The 21,137-nt window shown below is 46.3% G+C and overlaps 2 protein-coding genes across 2 annotated transcripts in view; one reads left to right on the top strand and one right to left on the bottom strand.

Moving 5' to 3' along the window:
• LOC307200665 (E3 SUMO-protein ligase ZBED1-like) overlaps window positions 1–21,137 on the bottom strand; it is a 53,744-nt gene that overhangs the window by 6,631 nt on the left and 25,976 nt on the right. The gene's annotated exons all lie outside the window — the stretch shown is intronic.
• CLEC11A (C-type lectin domain containing 11A) lies at window positions 1,458–20,299 on the top strand. Its single transcript, XM_079949967.1, has 4 exons — window positions 1,458–1,723; window positions 7,347–7,563; window positions 18,009–18,200; window positions 19,203–20,299. The coding sequence occupies exons 1-4, from the start codon at window positions 1,610–1,612 to the stop codon at window positions 19,601–19,603; spliced, it is 924 nt and encodes a 307-aa protein (XP_079806093.1). The 5' UTR covers window positions 1,458–1,609; the 3' UTR covers window positions 19,604–20,299.

The following is a 21,137-nucleotide window of genomic DNA, read 5'->3' as shown; positions in this document are numbered from 1 at the left end:
AAACTGGCTTCCAGCAGAGTTCGTAGCAATTAAAACACTGTACATACAGAATGCTGCTGGAGGAGGAGCAGTCCTCAGCTGGGTCTGCATCCAGGTGTGACAGAGCAATGTCTGACAGCTGATTCCTCATCCCCTGGTGGCCTCAGCAATGTGAGTTAGTAGCTAAGGGAGGTTCTAAGCTGCGGCTGGGGGGTTAATTGCTCACAGCCTTGCTAGATCAGACTAGTTTGGCATCCAGGTTTCCACCACCCACTAAGCGAAAGGTTATCACGCACACTGCATGCAGAAAGAGTAATGTGTTGGGAGCGACCCACAGACACAAAGCAGGGACACTCATTGCTCATTGACCAAGGGAGACATACACACAAACGCATGACATCTGCACTGTGGAAGGAGCTGACAAAAGTGCCCACGCGGAGGTCACTTCCTGTTGAAACGTATTCTAAATATGTGAAAATAAACACACACTCTTTATTGTTTATTTAAATGAATGACTGTTTTCCCCCTCCAGTTTTCTGAATTAATTTGCTTCATTAATTTGTTTGTTTTTGTTTATAATCATAATAATAAGTGATGTTTCTGTCCTTACTGTCTTGTTAAGCTGCCCAAGGACCGTAAACTTATGGTGAAGGTGTTGGGTGGGCAGTTATTCCACTCTCCCAAAAGAGACGGAGAAATCCCAAATTTCATGTCATTGACATGAAATTTGCAATTGCTAATTTATACGAATAATAATAATAATAATTTTATTTATATCCCGCCCTCCCCAGCCGAAGCCGGGCTCAGGGCGGCTAACAACAATAAAACAGTACAAAAGTACAGCACAAACAACACTCTAAAATCATTCATTATAAAATTAATTAATACACAGACATTGGGAAAGAGCTGCTACCATTTGAATAGAAATACAAGACACCTCACTCTAGTGGAGAAAGAAGACTGTTGCCAGGTGATCTGTGTGCATTTTTGGTCCAGGGGCTGACTGTTGATGGACAGTTTCAAGAACTTTATTCGGGTTCCTTTTCTTTAAACCAGGTTTGGATTGGACAGCACTTGAAAGTGAGGATGCTTTCAAAAAGAGGGCATTTTCCAGACAGAGCTTCAAACAGAGGACCTTCTTCTGTAGCCACCCAATGAAAGTGTGTGATATAAATTTATGTAGGTTAAGTAAATGAGGGGTAGCGGAAAACCCCACAGATAATGAATATATTTTTAACTTTTGTTCTTGTTAGAAAAAAGCTAACCAAAACGGAATAAATTAATCCAGATTTATGCTGGCCAGGTGACAACCCCAACATAACACAGTTCTCTCTCGCAATCCAGCTTGGGTGAGGCTTTGGCCTGGCCTGCTTTTCGCATCTGGATTGAATTAGACATTCCGGCTTCTGGCTGGCTGGAGTTCTGTCCCTCCCTCCCCCCATTTCTGCCCCAACCATCGCCTGAGTGAGCCTGAAATCCAAGAGAGAAAGAGGGAAAAGAAGGAGAGAGAGAGATCTAGTACGTTCTTGAGTTCATTGGGTGGGAGATTCGGGATAACTGACCTCTCGCCCTCCCCCAGCAACGCCGGTTTCATTTGTACGCCAAGTCCCGGTTGGAGAGAGACAGCGTCATGGAGATTTGGCCTCTGATGCAGCTGCTGCTCTTGGGGTTGCTGCTGGGGGCGGCTCAGGGACAGAGGGATGAGCTCAGCTCTGAGGAGGAAAGAAGAGCCCTGATGCTGAAGGTGAGAAACTCTCCACTCCATCTCCTAACACACAGACAAATACAGGGGCAGCATAGACAGTGGTCTGGGCCAATACAATTTGCCAGGGGACTCCAGGTTGGGGGGAGAGAGAGGCAGCTGCCATGATGGAAACAGCGTGTGAGTGCAAACCATACATTTAAACCACACAACCCCTCAAAGAATCCCGGGAACTGTAGTTTACAGAGCTACAGTTCCCAGCACCTTTAACAAATTACAGTCCTCAGAACTGCTTGTGGGGAAGGGATGTATGATAATTATAAAAAGGTAAAGGGACCCCTGACCATTAGGTCCAGTCATGGCCGACTCTGGGGTTGCGGCGCTCATCTCACTTTATTGGCCGAGGGAGCTGGCGTACAGCTTCCGGGTCATGTGGCCAGCAGGACTAAGCCGCTTCTGGCGAACCAGAGCAGCACACGGAAACGCCATTTACCTTCCTGCCAGAGTGGTACCTATTTATCTACTTGCACTTTGACGTGCTTTTGAACTGCTAGGTGGGCAGGAGCAGGGACCGAACAATGGGAGCTCACCCCGTCGCAGGGATTCGAACCGCCAACCTTCTGATCGGCAAGTCCTAGGCTCTGTGGTGTAACCCACAGTGCCATCCGCATCCCTATGATATGTATAGGGTTGCCATATGCCTGGTTTTTCTCGAACATGCCTGGGATTCCAAGGTTGAAATTACCATCTGGGGGGATTTTATAAAAATCGGAAAAATGTCTGGGTTTTCGCAAACGGGAGAAAAAGCTCAAAAACATTTTGTGTGTTTCCCCCAAAAATCTCAACAACTTTTGGGGCGATTTCCCCCAAAAAACCTCAACAATTGTTTGTGTCCTTATTTTTTTACTTCTTGAAATATGGCAACGCTAGATACATACAGATCCTATGTTGCTTCCAGAATGTCCAGCCTGCCCTTATCCAAGATGCAAACGTTTCCCAGAATCCATTAGGCATCACCAAAAGGATTTGGGGGTTCTCATGCCCTGCTCCTCACTGCAATCTGTCAAACAATCAATTTATGGCTTTGCTTCAGGCAGCAAAATGTGTTGGATTGGGAAATGAACAAAGGAAAGTGAAGCCCTGTGTAGACATTAAGGCTTCATGCACACCAAATGTTTAAACCCCCCCCCCCGAATCCTGAGACCTGTAGTTTGTTAAGGGTGCTGAAAATTGTAGCTCTGTGGGCAGGGGGGTAAAACTGCAGTTCCCAGGATTCTTTGGGTGGATGAAGGAAACATGCCTTTTGGTATATGGTGTGTATGCAGCCCCAGTGAACACATATGGGATGGAGTGGGACCCACCATCAACCTCGCTCTCAACTGCTATGTGGGAATGCTACATTCAGACATGACGATTATTGCATTCATTTCCCTGGTTGTCTCCAAGAATCTGTTGTTACACCATTCTGGAAACTGCAGCTCTGTGAGGGGGAATAGGGGCCACCTAAAAACTCTCAGCACCCTTAACAAACTACAGCTCCCAGAATTCTTTGGGGGACCGAAGAGGACAGGCTTTCACAAAACTTGCATATGCTAATTTATATGTCTAGATGCAAATAATTACTGTAATTGAAATAAAAATACATTCCACCTTGTCGTCGTGGGGAAAACTGTGGCCAAGTGACCACTGTGCCTGCTAGGTCTGCTGTCAGTGATAACTGACCCAACCAGTGTCCCTATTTTCCAGGACTGTCCTGGACTAACAGAAGCTGCCCTGGTTTCTGATTTGATTCTGAAACGTCCCACTTTTCCTTAGGACACCCCTATTTCCCCTTATGTTGGAGGGTAGGGAGTTATGTGACACCCCCCCCCCAAGCCAATGAGATAAGAAACTGTACAACTATTAGAAGACATCTGAAGACAGCCCTGTATAGAGAAGTTTTTTTTAAAAAAGTTTAATGTTTTATTATGTTTTTATGTATGGTGGAAGCCGCCCAGAGTGGCTGGGGCAACCCAGTCAGATGGACAGGGTATAGATAATAAAATTATCTTTACCTAGATAATAAAATTATTATTATTATGGAATAGGATGTCCCTATTTTCATCAGAGAAATGTTGGAGGGTATCTGATAACAGTTGACGGGCAAACTTCAAGGCCACTGCTGCACAGTTCTTTATCCTTATACCGGACCTGACAGTCCTTCAAACAGAGGACAGTTTTAAAAGAGACAGTTCTCTGACAGCTTTCAAATAGAGGTCTGCCCTCTGTAAAATTGGACACGTGGCCACTCCAGTTGCGTAATGTTTAGACGCCTGCTCTGTGTTTTTTTCTTAGACATACTAGGATCTGGGGCAGTTCCAGCCTCCAACCCAAACATATTACTTAAGACACTCTCTCTCTCTCTCTCTCTCTCTCTCTCTCTCTCTCTCTCTCTCTCTCTTTCTTTCCAAGCTAGACCTACTCAGGCAGCCAGGAAAAAATCCGGTAGGTCTGACTGTACATGCATGTTCCTACTCAAGTAATTTATACAAAATTCTTCGTTTGCCCTGAACGCCTCTCTTGGGTCCCTGATCTGAATAATCTTACAGCTTGGATTCTGTCCTCTCCCGTCCAGCCCTGCAGCCGTTGAACTCAGTCTGCTCTCACCACACGGACTCTTCTTTCCTTTTTGCAGAGGAGTTGAGGCCTCTGTCTTATGCATCTGAAATTCGTGCGCTTAACAGGCCCTGGGAAATCCAGGGCAGGATGATAGGAACAGGATGACCTCACCTGTGCTGTGATGTCGAAACAAAAAACACAAAAAACCCACACTCGGTGTTTGCATGCTTTTTCCTTCTTAAAGGGATGTTTCAATTTGAGCAAGGCTTTGTGTTTTGCTTGATTGCCAGCTGACCAGATGCCATCGAGCTGCTGCGTTCTTGTGGCTGAGGTCTGGAACAAAGCCTGGATTTCTGAATCCTCTTGGACGCTAAAACATGGAACTCTTTTAGAAGCAGCAACCAAGTTTTGGGACTTGGCTTAGCATCTTCGGTGGATGGCCAAGTCAAAGCTTAGTGATTATCTAGTGTGCATTTGCGATCTCACTGTTTGCTCTGCCTGTTTCCGTCTGTTTCTTTTACTTAATATCTTGACAAACATAACTGTTTAAGCATCTCTAAAGCAGGAGTTCCCAAACTTTACTGGGCCAAGGGTCCATAAAATTATCCCAGCACCCCCTACCCTATAAAAAGCATTATTCAGAAAAGCAGTATGCATGATTCATTAAGGAAGATAATCAGAGAATCGTAGAATTGTAGCGGTGGATGGGACCACAAGGATCATCTAGTCCAACCTCCTACAATGCAGAAATATTTTGCCCGATGTGGGGCTTAAGAGATTAACTCTGAGATTAGCAGTCCCATGCTCCACCGACTGAGCTTTCTGAAACTGAAAACCGCAACAATTAATTGCACATTTATTCAAACTCCAATCAAAACTATTTAATTTAATTAATTTTACAAAATGGATTAACTTGGTCCAGCGATACCAGCTTTTCAATGACTGACATAGCCATTTACACCTCCAGCATCCTCCTGTCAACCCCTTGCCTCTTAGAGACCCCCCCCCCGGGAATCCCACGACCCCCCCCAGGGGGCAGTACCACCGACTTTGAAAACCACTGATCTAAAGTTTTGCCTGGGTGGTTTCTGAGGTTCCACCTTATGCTCCTTCCATGCGTCGAATGCCCTCCCTAGTTACACTTCCTCCTGTTTTAGGGAACATAAGAAACTGCCTTATACCTAGTCAGAACAAGGGTCCACATAGCTCAGTATTGTTGACACTAGCAGTGGCTCTTCAGGATTTCAGAAAGGGAACATTCCCAGTCACACCTGGAGTTCTTGGGGAATCGAACCAGGGACATATCACATGTCTTTTCTCTGAGCAATAGCCCTTTCCTACTTGTTACCTCCCAACCTGACTGTAGCCTATCTGCCTCCAGCTTTGCTGTCAGCCTGGGGCTGCAAAAATCTGCAAGAGGTGGCCAGTGGCTTGCATTCTACAGGGTTATCATGCAGGCTTGTACTACTAAATCCATGTTTCTCAAACGTGGGGCCCCAGCAGTTGTTGGAAGTTCTGATTTGATCCCAGAATATCCTGGTTTTCCTTAGGACGTCCATATTTTCATTGGAGCAATCATAGAATTGTAGAGTTGGAAGGGACCCCAAGGGACATCGAATCCAAACCACTGCAATGCAGGAATAATGTTGGGGGGTAAGGAGTTATGCAAACCCTGAGGCAAGGAGATAAGTAACTATACAGCCTTTAGAAGACACCTGAAGGCAAGACACCTGTATAGGGAAGTTTTTTTTTAATGTTTCATGTTTCATTACATTTTTAAATATGTTGGAGGCTGCCCAGAGAGACTGGGGCAACCCAAACAGATGGGTGGAGTATTAATAATAATAATAATAATAATAATAATAATAATCGGCACATCCCTCTTTTCATTGGAAAAATGTTTGAGGGTGTGCAAACACCCCTTTCTGTCTTCCATTCTGGTAGGCAAAGCAGAGCTCAGACAAAAACACTTGTTTAGTCGTGTCTTCGTGACCCCCTGGACCAGAGCACACCAGGCACTCCTGTCTTCCACTGCCTCCCACGGTTTGGTCAAACTCATGTTGGTAGCTTCAAGAACACTGTCCAACCATCTCATCCTCTGTTGTCCCCTTCTCCTTGTGGCCTCAATCTTTCCCAGCTTCAGGGTCTTTTCCAGGGAGTCTTGTCTTCTCATGAGGTATCCAAAGTATTGGAGCCTCAGCTTCAGGATCTGTCCTTCCAGTGAGCACTCAGGGCTGATTTCCTTCAGAATGGATAAGTTTGATCTTCTTGCAGTCCATGGGACTTTCAAGAATCTCCTCCAGCACCATAATTCAAAAGCATCAATTCTTTGGCGATCAGCCTTCTTTATGGTCCAGCTCTCACTTCCATACATCACTACTGGGAAAACCATAGCTTTAACTATATGGACCTTTGTCGGCAAGGTGATGTCTCTGCTTTTTAAGATGCTGTCTAGGTTTGTCATCGCTTTGCTCCCAAGAAGCAAGCATCTTTTAATTTCGTGACTGCTGTCACCATCAGCGGTAATCATAGAACCCAAGAAAGTAAAATCTCTCACTGCCTCCATTTCTTCCCCTTCTATTTGCCAGGAGGTGATGGGACCAATGGCCATGATCTTAGTTTTCTGATGTTGAGCTTCAGACCATATTTTGTGCTCTCCTCTTTCACCCTCATTAAAAGGTTCTTTAATTCCTCCTCACTTTCTGCCATCAAGGTCGTGTCATCTGCATATCTGAGGTTGTTAATGTTTCTTCCGGCAATCTTAATTCCGTCTTGGGATTCATCCAGTCCAGCCTTTCACATGATGAATTCTGCATATAAGTTAAATAAGTGGGGAGACAATATACAGCCTTGTTGTACTCCTTTCCCAATTTTGAACCAATCAGTTGTTCCAGGTGCAAATCAATCACAACTGGTGAGGGGTGTGGCTTGGGAGGGTGTATGGCTTCGGAAGAGTCCAGAGGAGCTAGGCAGAGAGACCTGGAGGGCAGCTTTTGTTCTTCCATCCCTGAGCCTGAGGATGCCTGTTCCTATTTAACCCTCCTCATCTATCCTCCCCTTTTCCCAGCACCTGCAAGAGGTTCTGGAGCTCTCAGAAACAACCGGAGAGGAGGCTGCACAGGAGATCACCCTAACTGAGGTGGGGGACCCAGCTGGCAAGGAGATCTTAGACGAAAATGCAGAGGAGGAGGAACCCGTAGAAGAGCCTCCTCGTACCACACAGCTGTCACCAACCACAGCACCCCCGGCTCAGCAGGAGGAAGAGGATGACTTCACCTATGTGTGTGAGTAACGTAAAGCACTCAGGTCCCCGTTCCTTTTAAAAAGGTGATCTTCCCCACCTTGCAGTTTCACAGCCCCAGTTAACATAATGAGAATCCTCTTCTAGCTGGCTTTGAAGGGAGATTTGTTAAAAGAATGGAAGATAGATCTATCGATTTCTGCTAGCCGTGATGGAGCCCTCCAGGCTTGGGAGCAGTGTATGGTAGTTCTCTTTGGGCCCCATCTGCACTACAGATTTAAAGTTTTATTATGTTTTTAGTTTTATTATGTTTGTATATGTGCTGGAAGCTGCCCAGGGTGGCTGGGGAAACCCAGCCAGGTGGGTGGAGTATTGCTGTTGTTGCTGCAGTATCATGCCACTTTAAACAGCCATGGCTTCCTCCGAAGGCAGTCCCACAATTGCACCTCCCCTCGAAATTCCCTGCTCTTGGTCTAGACCAGAGTTTCCCAAACTAGGGTCTACAGCTTTTTTTGGACTACAATTGCCATCATCCTTGACCGCTGGTCCTGCTTAAACAGCTCAGGATCGTGATACCTCAAGGACCGCCTGTCTCCATATGAACTTAGCCAGATCCTGATATCATCCTTGAGGCCCTTCTAAGTATGCCTCCTCCACGAGTGGTCCAGACCTTGGCAACACAAGAACGGGGCCTTCTCTGCAGTGGCTCCTTGCTTGTGGAATGCTGTCTCCTGGGAGGGTCTCCTGGCGCCTTCATTATACATCTTTAGGCACACCAGGCGAAAACGTTCCTCTTCAACCAGGCCTTTGGCTGATTGATCTGATGTGTTGTGGAAGGGGCATTTTTGGATTGTGTTTGTTCTTTTTATGACGTTCTTCTTTTTTGTGTTTATTATATTGCAAATTTATGTTGTGAACCGCCCTGAGATCTACGAGTAGCATACAAATTTAACAAACAAACAAACAAGGTGATCTGTGGATGTTGTTAGACTATAACTCCTATAATCTTTTACCGGTTCCATGCTATGCTGGGGCTGATGGGCTCCGCATTGTCTATCCTCGTAGCCTTCACAGCTCCTTTACAGCTCATAGGCTCTCTATTTTTAATAGGATTGTTTGTTTGTTTGTTTGGAATCTCTCTGGAGTCGTTGGGCTTACTCTAGGGAGGCCCAAGTTCGAATCCCAGCTCAGCCATGTGCCGATTTGAAAACTGCTATTGTGCCCTCCCTAGGCAGTCGTTCTGAGCAAGCTCAACATACCCTGTTTCTCGAGCCTTCCCTCGCCTGTCGTCCCATGCTGCCAAATGATGTATCTTCCACTCTTTTCTGAAGCCACTGCTTTCTGCTTGTCCTCAGGCACAGAAGCCAATTACATCTAACTCCAATCAATTCCTAACATAAATCCTGATTTCTTGGGTCTTGGCTGGAAGCAACAGTAAACCCTACCCATCAACGACTTCCTTTCACTTTATAAAAACCTCCACTTTTGGCTGGAGAAGGGGGCGGGGGGGAATCACCCTTTGCTGCACTGCCAGGAATACCCCCAACCTCTCTAGAATTCTAATATTCACAATGGCAATCAAAAGTTTAGGCACAGCAGTAAGAGCAATCTCTCCTGCCAGCAAGCATCCCACAGGGAAGTAAGTGCTAAGATTATTTATTTATTTGAAGTATTTTTATCCTGCTCTCCAAGCCAAAAAAGAGTCCCAGAGCAACTAACGTAAGATCTGTTAAGACAAGGCAGTCTTCTGCCAGCTGAGTTTACAAGAGACATGACACAAAAGGAAAAAGGGATGGTGAGGGGAGAGGAAAACAAGCGCGCTCCGTTTTTAAGGCACCCGTTGACCAGGCTGCATAGTGGTTGTCGTACTGACCAGTTGCAATGGAAAGAATTCAGGGACAGGAGGAGCCAAAAGGAGCTGCCAGCTGAGACAGTGGGGTGGTCCTGCTTCCTGTCTCTCCTCCTCCTGCAGCCAGATGGAATGGCTGCTACGAAATGATTGAGAGGAGACCCATGGAGCTGGGATCTCAGTAGAGCTGATGGCACGAGCCCATCGGTTTTGCACTGCTGGATTCAGACCAGCATTTGGTGTCCTGCAAAAACCACTAGCCAGTTGCCTCTGGCACTTAACCAGAATAGCATAGTGGCAGATAGCATTCCTTTGGGAATTAAAAGTATATGGCCTAGTGAGACAGACTATTTGTCTATCTAGTCCAGTACTGTATTCACTTACGGGCAGCAGCAGTGCAAGGTCTAAGAAAGTAAAAAAATAAATAAAAAATCATGCTCATCACCTGTTACCTGAGATCTTTTTAACTGGTTACGAAATGTTGTGCATATCCCTGATGTCAAGTACAGATGGCAAGTGCCTACAATTTTGGCACTGGGCACTGGGCACTTCTAAAGACAGACCTACAGTTCACATATGAACAAAACTCTGAAGACAGTTTCGTACAGAGAAAAACAGCTTCACGAGGGAGGGAGGTTGGAGTGGGGCAGTCCCCACCCATCACTTTTTGCTCTATGGTGCCCTTACCCCAAACCATTCTTACACATGAGGGGCTCCCAAGCTCTTGCAAATACGTGTTGTGGTGAAAGGGTTAATCACTCTCCACTTCCCCACCCTAAATCATCTCTCTCCCCCTCCTTACTCATCTCTGAAGCTTTTCCCTAGAAGAAACAAGGTTTATGTTGCACACGTAATTCAGAGCGACAGTTCTCCTTCCTTAAAATTCAGAGCGACAGCGATCCTTCACATCACAAATAATTGGCTGTTGTAACTTTCGCTTGAAGCGCAGCATCGTTGGTACTCCTTTAGGGCCAAAGTACCCAGGATGGAAAGCTGTGTGTAACTTTGCCCTGGCATTTTTTAAAAGGAAAAGCACACAGGGGAGCCTGGAATCTTGAGCAAAAGAAGTGTGTGTGTGTGTGTGTGTGTGTGTGTGTGTGTAGAGGGGAGCAAAGAGGGCAAAGGGGACTTCCCAACTATTTCCCCTCAGTCTGCACCTCTGCTCAAAAATTCCCTCCCCAGTTCCTCCTCTCCTGACTTCGATTTTTTTAAAAAAAAAAATGTCTGGAGGGGAAAGGGTTAAGCACCCCCCCATTTCCTGCTGAAGAGTCCAATCTTCCTGCCAGCTCTTTTCATTTATAACACTTACACACACACACACACACACCACCACCACCACCACCACCACCAGCAGCAGGATAAAATTGCACACCTTGGTTGGTGTGCCATGTTTCATTTGGCCTTTGTTCTGGAAAAGGATTCTGGGAAAGCGCAATACTGGGGCCGGGGTGGGGGATCACCCAGCTACCTAGCACTGAGGTTCACAGAAATCTGATGTGGATTTTTCCATCCTTGGAAAGACAACATTTTTTTTCTCAGCATTAGGAGAGAAACCAGGGCGGGGGTGGTGGGGAACCCTGCCACCGTCGGTTCCATTGCTGGCGAGCTGTAGCTGTGAAAACCTTCGAGACTTAGTGGCTGAAATGAAAGTTACCATAGAAGTAAAACGTTCAAAGAAAGGAGACTGCGAATGATCACAGACGGTTTAAAAATAAAAATACAGAAGGCGCATCTTGGCTCTTTGTTCCCACTTCAATCGCACTTGGCTCAAGTCGAGCTAACTTGAGTTAAGCAGTTTCCTTCAACCATCAAGTAATCCAGGAATGCTTTTAATAAATAAATAAAAGCGGCAGCTGAAGATGAATAAGGAGTATACTTAGCACACTGGAGCACTCCCCAGATATTATCTTAACAACCCTGCAAGGTAGGTTAGCATGATTATCTCCTATATTAAAAATGGGAGACAAAAAACTGGATTGCAGGGAAGGAATCCTTTATATATTTAGGGTTTTTTTGTACACGTTTTGATTCTTCAGTTCAAGCTGTGATGGGGTGGGGTGGGTAACAGTGGGGGACATAGTCTGTAGGGCAAATGGGGCACTGTCCCACCAACCACAGCCACCCACCACCTGGCTGCCTTCTTGCATAGATAATTAATAATTATTATTATTATTATTATTATTATTATTATTATTATTATTATTTATACCCCGCCGTCCCCAGCCAAGGCTGGGCTCAGGGCAGCTAACAACCAATAATAACAAGTTGCAATACATCTTAAAAAAACTAGGTTACATACAACATTAAAACATTAAAATGCAGCCTCATCACAGGAGGAGAAAGGAAAAAAGAAAGAGGGGGAGGGAATCAAATTGACTCCAAGCCAAAGCCAGAACCAGTCCAGGGAGGGGCACTGCTTGTCAACCTACTTCTCCGAAACTGGAATTAGCTCTGTGTACTGTTGGGCTCCCTGAGTTCTGCCCTATCGTCCCAATGAGGACTAGCCGCTAAGGGTGGTGGAAGATAGGATGAAATCCCCCACTGCTTGACCAACATGGCCATGTGTGTCCTACTTTACAGAGTCCCCTGTTTATAAGCCTGTCAGAGTACACGTCTCCATAGGAAGGTCTGTCCAGTCCAAGCCTGATGTAAAGAGAAAGAACCCTTAAAAGAAAGGAGACTGAGAGGGACATTGAGTTTGTCTATCAACAGTTAACAACTGGGCAACAGGCAGAACAGGTCCACAGGTCAGCTGGTCGCTGTCTTCCCCATTGATCTTTCCCTTTAAAGTGTAGGAAATATTCCTAAATTTGCATATGGCCAGCTAAGCCAGGTGGGGTTACCAGATGAGGCTTTTCCTGCATGCCAGGACAGACTCCAGCAGATTGAGTGGGTGACACCAATCATGGTGCACGTTCTGCAGAGGGAAGTGAAGGGCAGATGGGGCTCATCCACCTGGAAAGGGAGCCCATCTAGGAGAAGGTAAAACTCTGATCCCAAACCTCCGCTGTCTTGAGGGATGTATTTGGCAGCCCCACACAAGGTCTGAGGGACAGTGGACCGGCCCCCTGCTGAAAAAGTTTGCTGACCCTTGGTCTTTCCATTGCAAGCACCCCTTTTCACAGGAAGGATTTTCTGCCAGAGGAGGAAAGGGTTAAACCCCTCTCTGCCTGCCTGCCCTGATTGGCCTTTCCCCTTGATGCAATTTGCATTTTCTGAAAATTTGCACATGAAATGCAAAGGCATCTTTTAATGGCTGTGTCTAGTGTGCTGCCTCACACACATCAAACATACCCCTTTCTTGCCTGTGGTGTTGGCCGCCCTGATGAGTTCTTCCTTCCAATTGCCCCACATGCACACAGAGCCTATTCAAGGCCAGACACCCCTCGCCAGTTGACCACAACCACCTATATCCCTCCTGCATCACCCACAGACCACCCTCTCTTATCTGTCTCTTGCACAGAGAGGCTTATACAGATGTGCTTGCACGCCCCCCCCAACCTAATCCTTAGAAGCTACCCAGTCTGCTCATTCCATTCCTTAGCTGAGCTGAACTGCCTGCATTTATAATTTGACCACAGCAAGAAACATGGCCCCATGATGTGATAATTTACTGTTTGTGTAGGGAGCAGAGCCGTGTTCTTAGCAGTAGGTAATTTTCTTTTAAAGAAACTCAACATAGGCAGTAAAGGCAGTCTCCAACTCAGAACAGTTTCTAACTTAGAATCATGGAGTTGGAAGGGACCATGAGGGTCATCTAGTCCAACCCCATGCCATGCAGGAATCTTTTGCCCAATGTGGGGATCGAACCCACAACCCTGAGAGTATGAGAGTGATGCTGTACCAACTATCTCCGTGGACTCAATGGGAAGCTGCTGTCAGATAATTTGCTCTACTTCAAGGGTGGGGAAACTCTGGCCCTGAAGATGTTTTTGGATTAACCCCCATCAGCCCTAGACTCTGTGGCCAACAATCAAGGAAGATGGAAGCTGTAGGGCTGCCTTCTGATGTCTCCTAAAGGTTGTCTAGTTACTTATCTCCTTGGCTCAGGGGCCGTATAAAGGTAAAGGGACCCCTGAGCATTAGGTCCAGTCGCGGACAACTCTGGGGTTGCGGCACTCATCTTGCTTTATTGGCCAAGGGAGCTGGTGTACAGATTCCGGGTCATGTGGCCAGCATGACTAAGCTGCTTCTGGCGAACCAGAGCAGCACACGGAAACGCCGTTTACCTTCCCACCGGAGTGGTACCTATTTAACTACTTGCACTTTGACGTGCTTTCGAACTGCTAGGTTGGCAGGAGCAGGGACCGAGCAACGGGAGCTCACCCTGTGGTTTGACCCACAGTGCCACCTGCGTCCCTTTTCATGGGTTGTATAACTCCATACATTTCTCTGATGAAAAGTGGGACGTCCTAAGGAAAAATGGGACATTCCGGAATCAAATCAGAAACTGGGATGCCTTCTGTAAATCCGGCACTGTCCCTGGAAAATAGGGACATTAGGAGGGTTTGGCCTCTATAGAGAGGGTCTTACTTAAGAGAATGGTTATTGACATCCCTCTTGTTGGGGAGACAATAGAAGAGTGGGCCTTGTTTGGGGTGAAAGGGGCAAAGTCAAACTGTTGGAGAGTTACAGCGCCTGCTGTGGCTGTGGAGACAGATATTGGAGAGATGTTTTATTGCAGGTGGGGCAAACAAAGGCATCTGTTTTTGCTGCTACAGGGGCATCATGGTAAGGTTTGGTCATTGCTGTGGGTCAGCCAGACAAAGGACACTAATGGGAAATTTGGCTGCTCGTTGTCTTGGAAAGCACCTTGGCTTGAACATACCTCTAAGTGATAAAGAGCCTCAAACTGCATTACCGCCTCCTTAAGAGTGTGCGCAAGGAGAATAGCAGAGAGATTGCATTGGATTTTCACTTTGCTAAGAGTCAATTTGGATTTCAGGGAACTGGTTGCTGGGTTGCAGTGAAAGTGTCTTTCCTTAGCAGTGCAGTGTGAACAGCCTCGCAATTGCCAGGCAGTTTGCGCTGCCTATCGACAGACCATACTCTGGTTACAGTCTCTTCTATAGCTGCTGGGAAACCCATGCGTGTAGCTGCCATGAAAAAGGAAGGAAGGAAGGAAGGAAGGAAGGAAGGAAGGAAGGAAGGAAGGAGGGAGCAAATTCAGTGCTGAAGATCATTAGGGAAAGATAAAAGGTAAAGCTGCCAGTATCATATTGCCTTTACACAAATTGATCATGCAACCATGCTTGGAATAACGTGTCTAGTCTTGGTTGTTGCACCTCAAAAAGGATATTGTAGAGTTATATAAGGTGCAGAAGAGGACAATCAAGCAGGGGTGAACAAAGGTGCTGTGACACCTGGGGTGGGGCATTGCTATGTAGAGCACATGTGTGGCATCGCTACGTACGACGCTTGCGCTGTACATAGCAACGCCGCACTTGCCGCTGCCACTTCAGCGCCGTATGGACGATGCCGGTATCCTCTGCTTGCGGCTGTAGCGGTGATGGAGGGATCCCACCCCGTCCGTATAGCGCTCGAGTGGCACCAGTGGCAAACCGTTATGTACAGCGCATGTGTGGCGTTGCTACGTACAGCACATGCATTCAACTTTGCTCGGGCCGCCGTGCGCAGGCTGGGGCGGCAGGGCAAGCACCTCACAGGGTGCTGCCTTGTCATCCTCCCAGATGTGGAACCCGGGGCGCATCGCCCCCCGTTGCGACGCCACTGCAATCAACATGACCTGGAGGCTGGAGCATCTTGCCTATATGAGGAAAGGAGACAGCATTTTGAGCATTTTTGCGGTTGTGTAGAGAAGAGGTGAGCAGAACAGTGGAAGGCGTGTTGAATTTTTCACCTTTCAGATTTCAACAATGAGGGGTGCTAAAAAATTATAACATGACTTGGGAATCCAAAAGTTATCTTGCTTAAATTAATATAATTTCATTTTGCTTAGTACGTAAAATGTTTGTAAAACTGCACAGAAATAATTAGAAATGATTGCTAAGTATTTGTAGTCATATGGTATATGAATATTATTATAGAATCATTATTTAGCATTACTTGACATTTACAGGAGGTAACATTAAAATTTTCCAGAAGAGAGTTTATGTGCTTCTTCATCAAACGTAGACTTACAAAGCTAAATGTTGTGCAGTCGCAAAAAATAATAGATTTGAATTCCTCGGACACAAAAACATATTTTTAACACCCCTCAATGAAGACATTTGCAAAAGTTAAGCTTCGCCCCCTAAAATGACACACCCCAGGTGTATATCATTGTGCAAGGTTTAGATTCTTGTATTGCTGGGGGTTGGACTAGGTGACACTTGGGGGCCCTTTGGACTTGCAATTCTACAATTCTGTGTAGAGAAAGTGGATGGGGAATAGTTTTCATTTCATAATATTAGACCCCAATGACATCCAATGAAGTTGAAGAGATTCAGGACAAAAACAAGGGGGAACTTCTTTACACGATACACAGTTAAACTATGGAATTCAGTCTCAGAGGTTGTAATGACTTCTTAGATTACATTGTTGTTGTTTAGTCGTTTAGTTGTGTCCGACTCTTCGTGACCCCATGGACCAGAGCACACCAGGCACTCCTGTCTTCCACTGCCTCCCACAGTTTGGTCAAACTCATGCTGGTAGCTTCGAGAACACTGTCCAACCATCTCTGCCGTCCCCTTCTCCTTGTGCCCTCCATCTTTTCCAATATCAGGGTCTTTTCCAGGGAGTCTTCTCTTCTCATGAGGTGGCCAAAGTATTGGAGCCTCAGCTTCACGGTCTGTCCTTCCAGTGAGCACTCAGGGCTGATTTCCTTCAGAATGGATAGATTTGATCTTCTTGCAGTCCATGGGACTCTCAAGAGTCTCCTCCAGCACCATAATCCAGCACCATAGATTACATAAAAGAGGGATAAAACAAATTCATGGAGAATCAATGGCCTTTAGTCATGACAGCATCATATGCTACTTCCAGAAGCAGAGGTCGTGCTCCTCTAAATGTTGTCCGCTGGGGATTTACCATGGGAGAGAGGTCTGTTGCTCTAGTGTGCTGTTTATGGGCTTCCCATGGGCATCTGGTTGGCAACTGTGAGAGCAGGTGGCCAGTGTGAAACATGGACAACTTATAAATGCCATCTCCAACTCCTCAAAATATTCCGTCAACGGCGTCTCCAAAAATTTTTACGCATCACTTGGGAAGACAGGCGAACTAATGCCAGTGTACTGGAAGAAGCAAAGATCACCAGTGTCGAAGCTATGATTCTTCAACATCTGCTTCGTTGGACTGGTCACATTGTTCAGATGCCTGATTATCATCTTCCAAAACAACTACTCAATTCAGAACTTAAAAATGGCAAGCGTAATGCTGGTGGTCAACAAAAGAGGTTTAAAGACTCTCTCAAGGCATATCTAAAAAAATGTAGTATGAACACTGACAAGTCGGAAACACTGGCCTGCAAGCATTCCAATTGGAGAACAGCCTTTACCAAAGGTGTCATGGGCTTTGAAGACGCTTGAACTCAGGACGGAAAGAAGAAACGCGCTAAGAGGAAGGCACACTTCGCAAACCCTCACCATGATCAAATCCCGCCTGGAAACCTATGTCTCCACCATGGAAGGATGTGTGGATCTAGAATTGGCCTCCACAATCGCTTGCGGACTCCCTGTTAAGATCGTGTTCATGGAAGATAATCTTACTTGGCTATGAGTGATTGCCAAAGAAGAAGAGTGGTTAGAGTGTTGGACTAGGACCCAGAAGACTAGGGTTCAAATCTCCACATGGCCTTCAAGCTCATTGGGTGATTTGTTGTTGTTTTTAATTATTTATCATTTTCATTTTACAATAAGAACAATAAATAGTAATCAAATACCAAATACACATTTAATTTCGACTTCCCCCCCGCCCTTCCCATGGTTCACTTCATTCTTTTCTTTTCCTCTACATATTCTAATTGATCTCTATCTTTTCATTTTCTATATCTGCGTAGTTATTACTGCTGAATTTACTCCGTTTAACAGTACTCCGTTACTGTTAACCTTTTAATATGCTTATAATTTTGCAAATAATCTACAAAACATTCCTAATCTTCTTTAAATATCTCATTTGGGTGGTGTTGGGCCAGCCACTGTCTAATTTACGTCATAGGGTTATTCCGAGGATAAAATGTGGTGACCAGAATCTCATATACCACTTGAGCTTCTTGGGAGGAAAGGTGGGATATAAATAAAATAAAATATGCAGAACACTGGAACTTATGGGCTGGGCTGGGCTGGGGAACCTGTGGCCTTCCAGAGGTCGCTAGGCTACAGCTCCCATCATCCCAGGCCACTGGCCATGCAGCCCAGGACTGATGGGAGTTGGAGTCCAACAGCATCTAGAGAGACAGTTTCCCCACCTGTGAGATTATATCCTTACAAGAGCATTCCTCCTGTTCAGGGCTTCAGTTGAAACTCACCGGAATTGTCAGGTGGGCACCACTGCCATTATAAGAGAACAAGAGAGGCATTCATGATGGGTTCCGGCACCTCTTTTTGTAGAAATATCACTGTATCTGTTCCTCTGTTTCCAGACACTTAAAATTTGCCTTTGTTTCTCCTCTTCGTCTTCCTCACTCCTTGTTGTCCAAGCAGTCTCCCGCTTGAACAGCCTGGATGCAGCCGTCCACCGCCTCAATGTGCAGTTCCACCTCATGGACGTGAAGGTCTCCCAGTTCTCTCAAGGCCTGGCTGAACTGAAGGGGAGCGTGACGGAGGCTCACGAGTCGCTCGACTCCTTGAAAGAAGTCGCCACGCGCAACCAGAAAGAGCTCGGACGAATCGATGGTGAGGACAGGGGCAGGGAGGCAATGCACATTGGGAGTGGTTAGGAAAACAGGGAGCAGCCCTATACTGCCATTGATTCCATTCCCTGCAATGCAGGAATCTTTGGCCTAACATGGTCCTCAAACCCAAGACCCTGAAATGAAGAGTCTCATGTTCTACAGACTAAGCTATCTCTCCAGTAAAGTGTTTTTTGCTTTTGTTTTAAAGACAAAAGGGATCAGGAAGGCCAGCCACAGATCTCCAGCATCATGTCTGCGTCTGGCCCTCAGCTTACAAGGGCAGGAAGCGGCTAAAGGGCAATAACAGGCAGAGCCTTTGGAAATGCAAAGCCATGTTGAGAGCTGGATCGAGTGCCTGAGGCTGCCAGTTGCCAAATCCCTCCTTTAGCTCAAAAAGCTGTCGTTCTTTGGGTGTCAAGATTGTGTGCTGTGTGTGCGTATGTGTGTCAGAGAGTCAGGATTTCATATGCTGCTCAGAGCTGATGGAGCATAAGGATCAAAGCAAAGGTTATTCAGGGACAGAGGGGGATTGTTCGAATCCAGCACACTAAGCTCAGGTTGAGATGTGAGGGTGGAGGGGTTTCTCTCTCTTTATATTTCTATAATTTATTATTCTTATTTTTCAAATGTTTTCACATTGACCTTCAAATCAAACACACTATTTCCCACCCTCAGCTCTGCAGCGTTTTTCTCAAACCTTTTCTACTGCATTAGATCTTTATCTATCACAAAATTTCTCTGTTCTAATTATTTTGTCCTTTTCCCTCCTGCCCGTGATTTCATTTGACTGTAATTTTTTTTTAAAAAAAATAGGCCATGAAAGGCCTCCATTCTTCAGGATGGAGGCGTTTCTCAAGGCCATTCACCCTCTGTTGCCCCCATGTTCAGACTGCAGGCTTCTTGGGGCAGAGACCCATCTCCTTGCATTCCACTTGATGGAATCGCAAGCCGTAGGTAGCAGCAGTTGCCGTTGTAACCATGACACTCTCTGCCCTATCCCAAGGTTGCTTGCGAGGCCGCCGGACCCACGCCAAATGCTTCCTGATCTTCAAGAACTTCGAGGTCTACGATGCATCACAAAAACTGTGCGAGCTCAGGGGAGGGAACCTGGCCATGCCAGCAGACGCCACCGAGCTGGCCTTCCTGCGCCGCTACCTCTACGACGCCTTCCAGCCTAACAACTGGCCTGTCTGGGTGGGCATCAATGACCGGCGCTCAGAAGGGCTGTGGCTCTTCGAGAACGGGCAGCGCGTGTCCGTCTTCGACTGGTACCGTGACTTCCTGGTGACTCAACCCAACGGCGGCGCCCGGGAGAACTGCGTGTCCCTCAGCTCAGACGACGGGAAATGGTGGGACAATGACTGCGAGCGGCGGATGTATTACGTCTGCGAGTACCGCCTCTAGGGGGGCGGCTGTCTCAGGTCCAGTCCCAGGTGCGCATGGTCGCCATAGGTATCCTTCCGCTTACAGTGCAATGGTTAGCATGTCTGGGCTATGTGGGGCTACAACCTCTGGAAGGCAGTGTGCTCTGCCCCATTTTTCGCACCCCCAACCTTACCCCAAGGCACGCACCACACACTCTTACTGGTGGCCCTGTTAGCCAAAACATCCCACTTATTTTGTAGCCCCCACACCATAATAAAAAGCACCTTGCCCCCTCAGAGAGGAGGAAATGCTGTGTCTTGCAAACAGGAATTTTTCAAGTCCCTAGTGTCCCACCCCCCCAGAAAAAGAGGTGCCAGAACTCACCATGAACACTTCCCTCGTTCTCTTAAAATGGCAATGGAGAGGTGCACAGGTTCCAGCTGCCAAAAATGCCCTGCATTTCCCAGAGTTTTGCTTTATCTACTGCATGGCGATTCGGCAATTGTAATTCTAACAGGATCTCTTGGGTACTAAAATGTTTTTAGGGGGCCTGGCATGCAACACACCTCAAAGTGAGGGTGGGGATTTTTTTGTTGTTGGAATTGTGGCTCTGTTCCCGAAACCTGTTCATGGGCCTAGTCAGAATTTATGTTATGAGGGGCAGGGCACCCACCCGTGTCATCATCCTCTGTCTGGTTCTGTCTAGCAGATTCAGAATGAAATGTCTCAACAACAGTTGTTTTTCGTGACTTTCTTTTGCCCCCAAGTGCTCAGAAATCTTTCTACAATTTCTACTTTTAGTTACATATTTTTACTTATTTACTTACCCCACTGGCTACGCCCATAAGCCTGTTGCACACTTAAGACCATTCAGTTCCAGGTCGAGAAGCCATCATTGCTGGGAAAATGCAGCTGCCTCTCTCTCTCTCCACTCTGAGGGTCAAACTAAACATGGCGTTTGTCACGCAGTGTGGCCTTGGTGGCATGGCCAATTTTTCCGTGACAAATAATTGGTGCGTTGGAGTCAGTGGCAGTGAACTGATGGTGGTAGTCAACTCTCTGCTCCCTCGTATGGATTGGGCCCTCTTGGGCCTACTCTTGAGTGAAAGAAAAGTTCCCATTTGACCAGAAGAGCAGTCCTAAGAGGAGAGTGTGCTCAGTACCTTCCCAGGTCTGAACCGCATCCCTTCAAGCTACAATGAGGAGTGGGAACTTTGGGTACAAAATGGCTGCTTCAGAATTAAACAGACCTGCACAAATTCATTCACAGCTTGTCTTGACGGCTCCTCTACATCAACCCCTTTCCGAGCCCCCTCATAAATTCCTCAGCGCAGCAAACCTTTATTCTGAAGCAATTATATTCATATATTTAAAACATCAGGGACAGCAGACCTACCCTATATAGGCAAAAATACTGACGGGTGACAAACTTGCTTTCAAATTCTCTGCTTCCCTCTGCACACCAGACCTTTCGCGCAGCACCATCCTAAGGACATTTACTCAGAAGTAAGCCCCACCAAGTTCAACAGGAAATAATAATAATAATAATAATAATAATAATAATAATAATAAT

Source organism: Podarcis cretensis (assembly GCF_951804945.1).
Source record: "Podarcis cretensis genome assembly, chromosome: 13".
Taxonomy (NCBI): domain Eukaryota; kingdom Metazoa; phylum Chordata; class Lepidosauria; order Squamata; family Lacertidae; genus Podarcis; species Podarcis cretensis.
This window is presented reverse-complemented; position numbering and strand designations above follow the sequence as displayed.